Source organism: Etheostoma cragini, chromosome 23, assembly GCF_013103735.1.
Source record: "Etheostoma cragini isolate CJK2018 chromosome 23, CSU_Ecrag_1.0, whole genome shotgun sequence".
In the NCBI taxonomy this organism is placed as follows: domain Eukaryota; kingdom Metazoa; phylum Chordata; class Actinopteri; order Perciformes; family Percidae; genus Etheostoma; species Etheostoma cragini.
The window spans coordinates 16,397,213-16,408,443 of record NC_048429.1 but is presented as its reverse complement, the minus strand read 5'-3'; the positions used below and the strand labels follow the sequence as shown (position 1 = coordinate 16,408,443).

Below are 11,231 nucleotides of genomic sequence, written 5' to 3'. Positions count from 1 at the left end.
TTCACTCACCTAATGTCCAGAGCGTAAGCTTTCATCCACCAGAACATGAACAAAGAGCCTTGGGGCGGGGGAATATCACAGAGAAATCCAACCAGTTTTGAAACTAGGGCTGAAGGATTTTTGAAAATAATCTGATTTCGATTTGTTTGTTTTTATCACCAATATTGCGATTTAATATGCGATTCTTTTTTATGCACTTTGTCCTCTGTATTACTCAACAAAGATAAGCAATAAATCATGGTATAGTATGAACAAGACAAGATTTGATAGATTTAACCAGCTGTTCTTTCCTGTATGTGATGTTGAAAATAGGTGATGCATAAACTTTTATGAATTACATATTTTACTACTTCAATCCATGTAGTATAATGAGCACTGACCAAGTCTGGTGGAAACATTCATATGAAAGTCAGAAACAAATCACACAAACTAAAGACAATATCAAGGGCTTTAACAAACTTAGTGTTTACATTATTTACTGTAATAAACGTGTGGATTGCACTTTTTAAATACTGTCTTTGAACTTTATCAGACATTTAAATAAGTATATACAGTACAAATCTTTGGAGTTTAAGATATACACAGCAAATCGAGTCCATTAGTTGAATGAGATTAGTTTGTGTTGAACTGAGAAATATAGAGCAAGCAGCAGACAAACTGAAATAGAAATGTATTTCAAAGTTTCAGGAGAGCACAGACTTATTAATAATTAACTATTCTGCAGAATAACATTGAAAGGTGTGTATGTGTCTGTGTCAAACAGCGAGCTATCCTTCGTACAGAGCATGGCCTCATTCCCAGCCTTCCACCCCTGTCCTGGAGACAACTGTCTCCCACCAGCATCTCATTTAATCCCACATTTTCTCCCAAAAACTCCCCCCCCCCACACCCTTATTAATTCACTCATTTATCCTCTGTTCCAGTCGAGGTCGAGGCCTGTGATATCTTCATTAAAGAAGAAAAGAAAGAAGAAAGTTTTCAGTCTTCAAATGAAGCCTCACATTTGTGAGCTGTTCAATGAGATCTTTTAAACTCGTTTAACCCCCGATTAATCCTCGGCGCTCTTCAGTTGGTTAAGCGCCCCCCTAATGAAATTAAGAGCAAAGACGCGCCCATAAGAGATTCAGCACACGTCGCTGGGACAATCACGCAGCAGCATAAACACAAGAGTGATCCCTTCATTTATCACAGTTTTCTCCAAATATGAGATCAAAGGCATATACATTCAAGCACAGCTCTAAACTGTAACCCTGGTTTTAATGTCATCTGGGTCGCAATTTCTCTGCTCTACAATATAACCCTGTGTTAAAGATTAACTGGGTAGAAGTGGTGACAACAGCCGTCAGTTAAGTTATGTTTGCAGACTTTATTTTGTGAAAAATCAGCAAGGACCAGAGTTAAACACATTATCTGGTTTTGAAGGACAAATAGATTTAAATCACTAGTTTTTCCCACTTCACATGAAGCAAATTAGGTGTAACTCAGCACATCATTCACAATGATACAATTTATTATGAAACAAAATACTGTGACAAGTGAATAATGTAGTACAGTAATATGCTTCTGAAGAAGCCATTCTTTGTGTCACAGACACTGGTCCCAGTCTTCAGTTAAAGCCCTGAACAACACGATCAGGCTTGGGTGGTGAGTCTGAAGTCATTTAAAACAGGAAGTCACAGCTTCAGGCCATTGGCAGCTCATGATAGGCCGCATACTGTCCTGTCACATGATGGTAGATCTGTCCAGGCAGGAACAAATGGGTAAAAAGAAAATCAAAAATGGTATTGGCCGAAAAGTCAGCTATAGAAATAGTAGCGTGTGAGTGTAAGTTTGTATTGTGTTTGTTCAGTGTGTGTTTCTGTCTGTAGCCCCCACCTGCCTCTCGATGTCAGCCAATAGGCTGCTGGCTCCGAGACGGAAAAGGTGCGGGCAGAGCCAATCGTGTCCCAGCTCCTCTTTGATCAGTGTGAGCCACAGCAGAGACTCGTGAGCGGTGCGGATCCCCCCCGCTGGCTTAAAGCCCACCTGAGGAACACACATACCTCTGTCACATGACACATACTCCACTGGATTTATTATTTATTGTATGGTTTGGTATGATTTTTGACCCACGATTCGATACAAACCTCAAATCATTTTTTTGGCATTGTTTTGTCATTGATTACATCCCACTTTGCAACAGTTACACAACAGAGACCTTATTTATTGACATTGATTGATTTCAATATCGATTGGCCGAACAGCGAAGATTATTTTGTACCTTAAAATAATGTTTCCAAAATCGTTTCAGTGGTTCATTTACTTGTTGGAATGAGACATAAGAATAATGGTAATGATACCAGTAATAGACAATTCCGCTACCAACCTGAAGGAAGAGGAAAAGTGCTTTTGTAGCAAGTAGCTAATGCATTTCTTTGTGGGTAACGTAAGATTACGACACCGTTCAACACGTTCATTTATTTTTAGTATGATTCTTTTGATCACTGTTAACAACTCTAGGCTAACCCACAAATTAATCAATAACAATAAGTGTCTACATAGACAATTAATATAATAGTAATTTAGCTAGCTAGCACACCCCTGTCTTCTGCCGCAGTTGTACAGTGCGTTGCCTGAACTCTTTGCAGTAGTTAGTTTGATGTTAGAAGTAGAATCATTCTGGTTTATAGTTCCATCCACACTTGTTAATTCCTACATAAGCATTTGAGAGACACTCTGCCTATAATACGGTAATACGTTTGTTTTTTAACTGTAGTACATTGTTGTGAATATTTAATGTTCCCAACAGATCTCCTGACACTACAATAGAGTCAGATATGTGCACACATTACAAGATCATTACACACATTTCAGAGAAACTGACTTTAGATTTGACATTTATGTTTGAATCAGGTTAAATAAGGTCATGAGCATATAATGCAAGTCCTCATGTTGGCTAAACATCTTTTACTTAAATAAAAACCCATCACTGTATTCATCACGGTCTAAAGTATTGACATATTTCAAACTAGGGGTGATCCGAGTATCCGGCTGAAACGAGTATCCGGTACGGATAAAGCACCTTTGCCGAGTACAAGTATTTTACGAGTAATATGAGTCAATATCCGTGCTCGGATTGAATACAACTCCTCAACTGGCCGCGCAGCGTTCTGTGATAATCACAGCGCCAACCCCCCCCCCCCCCCCCCCCCCCCCCCCCCCCCCCCCCCCCCCCCCCCCCCCCCCCCCCCCCGCCTACAAACACGCTCGGACCAATCTCACACACACACACAACATGGAGAAATGCGCTCCCTCTGCCTCTCGCTCTCTCTCTCTCGCTCCCGCTCCGTTAGGCAGGCAGTCAATCGGGTCTGCGGATCTGTTTTGTTAACGTTTAGGGTTTCTTCAGCTTCAGGTTTGTTTTTAACTTCGGTTTATAGTACTTATATAGTAACCAGTAGATTTCTGGTGAACGTGGGTTTCAGACATGCTGCTACTTACTTACTCACACACACACACATATAGCCTACCTGGTGTGGAAAAAAATAAATAAAAAAGAACAAAAAAAAAAAAAGAAATCACACTGATCATAAAAAAATAAAAAGATAAAAAGAATGTTATATTGAGTATAAAAACTCTTGTTCATTACATTTTACTTCATAATTGCAACGGCATGTGTTGTATTCATTGTAGCAAAACGTTCTGTATATAGTTTGTTTGTTACCATGACAACACCATTGATCTGAAGCTTGATGCTGTCATGTAAATAGTTTTCAAATCAGCAATAAATATAACAATTTTTTATCAACAATTATCAATTGCATGCTTAAATAACATACCGGTTAAAGCCCCTAACATTTCAAGAGAACCCGACCCACTTCCTGGTTCAATCTGACCACTTCCGGTTTAGGCCCCGCCCAGTCCGAGTACGGCTCCGGATATAGATAATACATGTGGTAAACCGATACAGATAATGCTGTACTCGCTCATCCCTATTTCAAACCATCCTGTGTAATGAAGGAAACACTTCTTTTGACTGTTTCTGTGTCTGTTTTTTGATCCACCTTCTGCCATGCTAAATGTGTAACAGCATGACAGTCTACAGTGTGAGCAACGGAGGGGACAGCCTAATGATGTCATACTCAGATTCTAGTCAGAATATGAGCCAGATACTACTCCACTGGGCTGGGATTATGGGGCATGTTTAAACCCAGCCAGGAAAGAAAACGCCTCTGCACTCAGTTGGATAGACCTACAACCAATCAGAGCAACAGAGTATGAACCCTATGTTGAACTTTTGCCAAATCCCATTGGAAGGACGTCAAAAACATCTTTCCGATCAACAAATGCCTTGATCACGGTTCTCTCTTCCGCTTTTAAAATGAATGTGCTGTTGATATCTTCCATAACAGACGCCATGGAGGAATCTACACATCTCAGTTCACCAGCAGCAGCCATCTTTCTTCTAAACAAATTCAAAACCAAGCGCTCTTTGGTGTTGTGGTTGATTACATTACTGTTTATTATCATCATCATCTATCCATCATCGTATTAAGCCCGCCCTGACAGTCTGTTTGGTTCGAACATAGTTGCTCCACAACGGATCAAGTCTAGATTGAACTTCCCAACCTCAAATGTTGGGTGTGGCTAAATTCGATCAGCATCCAGGCTACAGAGTGTACTCACTTATTGTATGAATCCAACAGGGAAAAGAACTAGACTGTAGATGACTTACTAAAAGGAACTATGTTGCTGTTAGAGAAGTGGTAAACAAAAGGCAGAAGTACATGTACTGTACCTTATGGCCTGTACACAAGTAGTAGTCCCGGATTGCCCTCACCATCACTATGGCGACAGGGTATGTGGCGTTGACAGATTCCTTTCCTGTGGATGTCTTGATGAAGTCCGAACCTGTCAGGGTAAAACAGGTGACATGTACTCTTTAACACAGCAGACTCTTCCTTTATCCATCAGTGTGTTCAGCTGCTCTACAGGATATTACTCTGGCAGTCGGACATTCCTCTGACAAACGGACAGACGGGACATTACTCTGACAGTTGGACTTGGTGAGAACAGAGAGGACATTACTTTAACAGGATGACATGGCCGAGGACAAAGAGGACATTTCTTTGACAGCCTGAGGACAGACAGGACATTACTCTGATATTCTGAAAAAAGACAGGACAAAATTATGACAGTCGGACCTAACCGAGGATAGAAAGGATATTATTATGACAGCTGGACCTGGCCGAGGACAGAGCGGACATTACTCTGACAGCCGGACCTGGCTGAGGACAGAGGGGACATTACTCTGACAGTCTGAGGACGGACAGGAACATATGCTGCTGATGAGGGCAGCTGCATGCTCATCAATTAAATCATTCATTTTTCCTTCCCTTCCTTCTCAGACAATTATGTTTTATCAGCTTTCCTGATAAAAATAGAAGATTAAATGACACTCTTTAATAGATTACCCACAAACTGGGAGCTGCAGGGAAAAAAAACCATCCCTTCTGCCTTGCTGTATAATGACTGTTCATTACTGAACAGAACAAGATGAACATTTTCCAGTTCATTAAAGAAATGTTCTATGTGTTTTTCCAGTCAGGTCTTTCTTTCAGCCTCTTTCCCCTCTTCCTCAAACTGGCATAATCCTTAAGATTCGTTATGGGGAGTCTTAATTACCACATAATGGATAACGGTTATTAAATGCGGGTGGCGGTAATGAAGCTCTATTCATTTGCGTGAGCAGGGAGATACTGGCAGGGAACAGCAGAGTAAAATAGCCTGCATCAGAGATTAATAGGTGAAATTATCATTCAATTTCAGGAATCTCATACGCAATTCATAGGAACAAGGGGAGATTAAGGAGCGAGTGTGTCGACAAAAGCAATGCATTTTAATAATGATCTCTATCAGAGCCCCTGACAATTTGGTTCTCTAATCGGCTTATTATGTGATGGCTAGTTAAGCATGCGCACGTGTGTGTGCATGTGTGAGTGTGTGTGAGAAAGGGCCTCTAAAAGAAAAGCATAAGCAGCAGCGCCACAAGCTGGAAGACCGCAGGAATTAGACCAAGCCTTTTACCAACTTTAGACCTCTTAAAACCTCACGCATGATGGCAGCCTGCCTTTCTGAGCGCTGTCATTCAGTAACCAAACTGAAATGGTGAGCCGGCTCAGCCACTAACATCATTGAACATCAGCTCAGTTTACCAAGTTTCAGCACACAGAGTCCAAAACTCTACTTCAGCTCCAGCTGCTGACAGATAAGAAGAGGCTTTCAGACAGTGGCCCATGTGTCCATACGGGAGGCTAAGTGGCTGCAGCCTTTATCCTCACTCTGTCTACAGAAGATGCGTTCAGGCTCAGTATTGAGTGGAGGTCACCCGTGTTTTGGCAGGGCTCAGAGCCGCTGACACACTCACTGTAGTTACATGTGTAAAACAGAAGGAAAGGAGACGTACAATTGCACTTTGGGTTGCAATCGTACACATGTAGCGTGACTGAAATGGGAGAAGTTCCTCAGCTTGATTTTCTTTGTGCATAAAAACCTTTGTTGTGATTATGCATATTATAACATATTTCCTGATGGAAGCACAAGATATGTTCTATCATTTAACAGCCATTCGTCTGATGGGGAACGGGCAAGATCCCTACACAGCCAGTTCAGCAGAGTGGACCCCCCCCCCAACAGCTGGATAGCTGTGGGATGTTACTGCCAATTTACACGCAGTACTACAATTCTGACTCTTTAACAGATTTATAGATATAATTTGGGATAAATGGTGTCCTGGTTGGTTTAAAGACGTGAACTTTGATAAATATATCGAGCCATTTGAAGACACTGTGCTGTTATACAGTGGTCACAGAAGGTGTTTTCCAGCTGCCGTGTTGCTTCCTACAGCTAACAGAGCCATCCAGGGACCTTCACACATCTTTAGGGTGGCACCTTGACAAGGCTCATAGTCAGACACACATTTATATTTAAGGCAACAGCTATATTACAGCACATTGTAGAAACATGTATCCAAGATCAGTTAGTTTAGTTCAGTTCCTGCTGCAGGGAAAGATCTCCAAACTGCCAGACTGATAACATTCTTCTGATCTCACTCTCAGAGAGGAGAGTAAGTCAGGTATGAATGTGTTGCTGTGTGAATGTGATTAGGGCATTCCTATAAAAGAGAGACTTCCTCTGCAAGAATTAAGTTTAAAAAACATAAAAAAGCCTAAATGCTAAAATGTTTGTTCATTGTAAATAATCATGGCAACTCATCCTTGAAATGACACAACCACTAACTATGACAGGCAGACTGACCGGCCATCATGGCTACCAGGCTGGCCTTGTACACATTGGTGAAGGTTCCCAGTTCTCCCACAGCCAGGATGGTCTTCATGTGTGCGTCCCCACAGGCTTCCCGGAAGTGACGCACCTCGTCGTACATGGCTGTTAGGGGGGAAAAGGAAAGCCTTACTAAACACACTTCATCCATGAACAAAATGGGAACAAAACGTCAGCACATCAGCAGTACACAGGCTGAACCTTCTAGAACTAGGGGTCCTCGTTAGGATTACATTTTCAATTCTGATGTCACGGTTGAATTTTTACATTTTTTTTTTTTTAAACACAGGTTGCTGCTCCATTTTTCGACTGCAATATAATATTTGACCTTTGTTCGCAATGTACCACTAAAATTCACAAAAAATTATTATAATCAAACCGCCATGTCCATAGTCTTGTCTGAACAGTTAAGTGGCTTACACGCTACATAGAGCTTGCAAACTGAACAAGCAACATGAACATAGTCAACATAACTCACTGGAAATCAAAAATATCTCAGCGTACCTTCCCACTGTCCCGTGAGCGCCAGCGTCCTGTTGATGACGATGTCAATCTCCATGGCTCCGTCAGCCACCGCCAAGCGGACTTCCTGCAGCCGGGTCTCCAGTGGTGTCTGGCCTGCTGGGAAACCAGTGGCCACTGGGAGACGAGGAAGAACACAAGTCTTATTAATGTTCTACAAACACATTTCAGCTCACCATTTGTCCCTCCGGCAGCAGACGCTTCCTGTCGCTGTGACTCAGCGTCAGGTGACCTACCTGAGGCCACAGCAAGGCTGGAGTTGGCGGCTTTCAGTGACCGAACGGCATCAGCCACCCGAGACGGATACACACACACGGCTGCAGTAGTAAGTCCTGAAACACAGCCAGAAACAACAAAGATGGGGATGAAGTGGTCTGTGTCGCCCTCTGCAGGTCGGAGTCAGAGCAGACAGTCTGAGATGACCAAAAAGTAACATTTCCCTGTCCAACTTTGCCTTGTCTATAAAAGTGTGATAAACCCCGGGGGCCCGTCGCATCGTCTGACTGCTGCCCTTTCTTATCCTGCCCGACCTGTTTGCCCTGATGTCACCATGCTCCTACAGCTTTTAACGTATCATTACTGAGATAAACTCTGTAAAAAATAAAACTCAAATTAACCTGTATTATGTCTGTACTATGTTACGCATATCTGAAACTATCAAGCCAATTTATCAGTTAGTCAATCAAAAGCAGATTAAACGCCAGTCATACTTATTTGTTATCATTTGTAAAGCAAATACAAGTGGTATGCTTTTCCCTATTTTATATCATAGTTAACAGAATAAGTTTTTTGGCTTTTTAACTGTTGGTAAAATGAGATTCTGGGATCTGTATTTTTCACTATTTTTGAATATCTCGTATATACCAAAGAATTGATTGATTAATTAAGTATTGAGAGATTATTTGTTGTGTGTTAGTTTTCCTTGAAGTTTCCATAAAAATCACAGTAGCCCATCCCGGTGACCAGTGTTAACAGGACGTCCAGCTGCCTAGATGTCTCTGGCAGCACACCTTGGTAGTGCATGTCCATCTTGTTGAGCAGGTGGTATGGGACCGGCTGGATGGCTTTCAGACACAGCCGGTGGACGTTGGACGGTGTATCATCTCCAGCGAGAGTTGTCAGGTCGATGCATGTGACAGCCTTCAGCAGCCAGGCCGCCTGCACCACAAACACAACATCAACGCTCTCTCTCTCTGCTGGCACACCATCTCACATGTCGTTATTATGGGAAGGGTTAGCAATGTTTCCAATTTAACATACCATGTTCTATGACTTTATTTGTACTCCCCACTCCTAATCAGGGCCCATCATCATGTCCAAACTGATAAAAAAAGCCTCTTTGAGCCATACCTTAACCAGGGATGTACAACTGGGGGTCCACAACGGTACTGCAGGGGGTCCCCTAAATGTGTCGTTTTTTTAGGTAGGGGAGATGAATATTGACATTACTAAAAGCTAGCCTTTTAGGTTAATTGGGTTATTAGGTTGTTATAATAATGGATGCAATAAGTAACAGTAAGGCCTTGAGCACTGAACCCAAACGCTAATGTTACTCCGTCCACCTCGTCCGAGGCCACAGGTGATGGGGGGCGCCACCTGCTCCTACGGGAGAGGGTACACGTAAGAGAGAGAAATCACGAAAGAGTCAGAAACCCACCCAAAGCTTGGATTTCAAGAAAGCCAAGGAACTGAATTGCCGATGTGTGTTATTTGTGCAGCAGCACTCTCAAAGGCATGAAGCCATCAAAGTTGCAGCAACACTTGGAGACTAATCAAGGCCACCTGAAAGATAAACCGCTGGAATACTGTCAGGCTCGTCTGCAGTCTCTCCAAGGCCAACAGACAATGATGAGGAATTCAGCAAAAGCTGGAGAGCTCTCCAACTTTACACATGCCATTCAGCTGTACAACAAGAAAACAAGATGGAGGGACTGAATCAGGCGAGATAACTTTTCTATGGTTTCATCAGTGGAGGAGTTGGCGGATTCTGCAGTCCTTTCGCCTGACATGAAACGCGCAATAAATGGACACTTGAAAAGTACTTTTCTGAGGCTGAGTCCTGGAGAAGGGACAAGACATGGATACAGTTTCCATTCAAAGACGAGGCATATGACAGCTCCTGTCCCCAGACCGCACGCACAAGAATGTGTGTGAGTCAAGGCCTCTCATTCAGTTATGGATTTAATGCCAGAAAGAACTACCCCAGCCATTTTGCATTAATTACCTTTTTGGGGATTTGTTTGCCCATTTACAGATATTGTACTTTCACAAACTCCTCCTAAAAATTTCACCTGATTGGCTTTAACCTTCATGTTGTCCTCGGGTTAAATTGACCTGTTTTCCTATAGCAATGTTCTTTTAAATTCCCCAAAATAACATGATTGATTCCACACAACGCTCTTTGGCAAGTACAAATCTCTACTTTCATTCATTTTGTGGTGTCTTATTCAATTTTATAGTAGTTGCAAAAAATAATTGAAGTGGTTTTGCAATAGGATTGAGTAAAAGTTGACATATTCCAGTCTGTGATTATCCATCACGATACGTTCCTTTAATTTTAGTCTAAATAATACCTAATTTCTGCTTTTCTAACTCAAACACTGGGTAAAATTGAATAATTTAGTAAAATTTGGTCATTAATAAGGGACAAAAACGTGAGAAAAAGTTAAAAACATCAATAAAAAGCGTCAACAAAAGTGTTGATGTGTTGAAGACAACACAAGGGTTAATACTGGTCAGCACAACCTCTGCAGACCAGAGCTAAATAGCACAAAGAAAATTTGGGGGGGCTTTTTTCAGAGTGAAAGTGGATAGAGAGAAAGGTGGGAGAGAGATGGGGGATGACGAGCAGCAAAGGGCTGCAGGTCAGATTCAAACCAGGGGCCGCTGCCTCGGCCTACATGGGGTGCACGCTCTTACTGGGTGAGCTAGACGCGCCCCCAAAAAAGCGTAGCTTTTGTGGAATGGAGTGGACATGGCAAGGTGTCAAACGTTAATGTTAGGTCATGACACAGGAAGTGGTTTGTAACTAAACTGTACATTGTCCCTGTGTTATTATGAAACCCACGCAACTTTGAGTTAAGGCACCCCCTTCAATAGCATTCACACACTAGTATTGATTACACAAGGTAAATTAACCCGATTTGTTCAGGTCCTATCCCCTGACCAATCGGCTAGCCTAGCCTTAACCACTCAAGGTCAATGCCTAACCCCAACCAATCGAGCTGCTTCATAGGGTGGGACTTGCCTAGAAGTTATGTGGGATCCATAATCACGTGTCCCATCTGCCCCAAACTTCATTCATAGTCCTAGCGTCCCCTTCTGGCAACAGGAAGTCAGAGCTACCAAATGCATGTTTAGTATGTATTGTCCACACACACCTGCCACTG

The 11,231-nt window shown here is 42.3% G+C and overlaps 1 protein-coding gene across 1 annotated transcript; it reads right to left on the bottom strand.

Moving 5' to 3' along the window:
* Nucleotides 1-1,351: 1,351 nt before the first annotated feature.
* dera (deoxyribose-phosphate aldolase (putative)) lies at nt 1,352-9,051 on the bottom strand (the record flags this gene model as incomplete). The annotated part of the gene is made up of 7 exons (XM_034863928.1): nt 1,352-1,738; nt 1,876-2,025; nt 4,778-4,890; nt 7,297-7,425; nt 7,825-7,959; nt 8,079-8,174; nt 8,853-9,051. Coding segments are annotated over 7 exons (879 nt in total), but the record flags the coding sequence as incomplete, so codon positions are not given.
* Between the last annotated feature and the right edge of the window lie 2,180 nt (nt 9,052-11,231).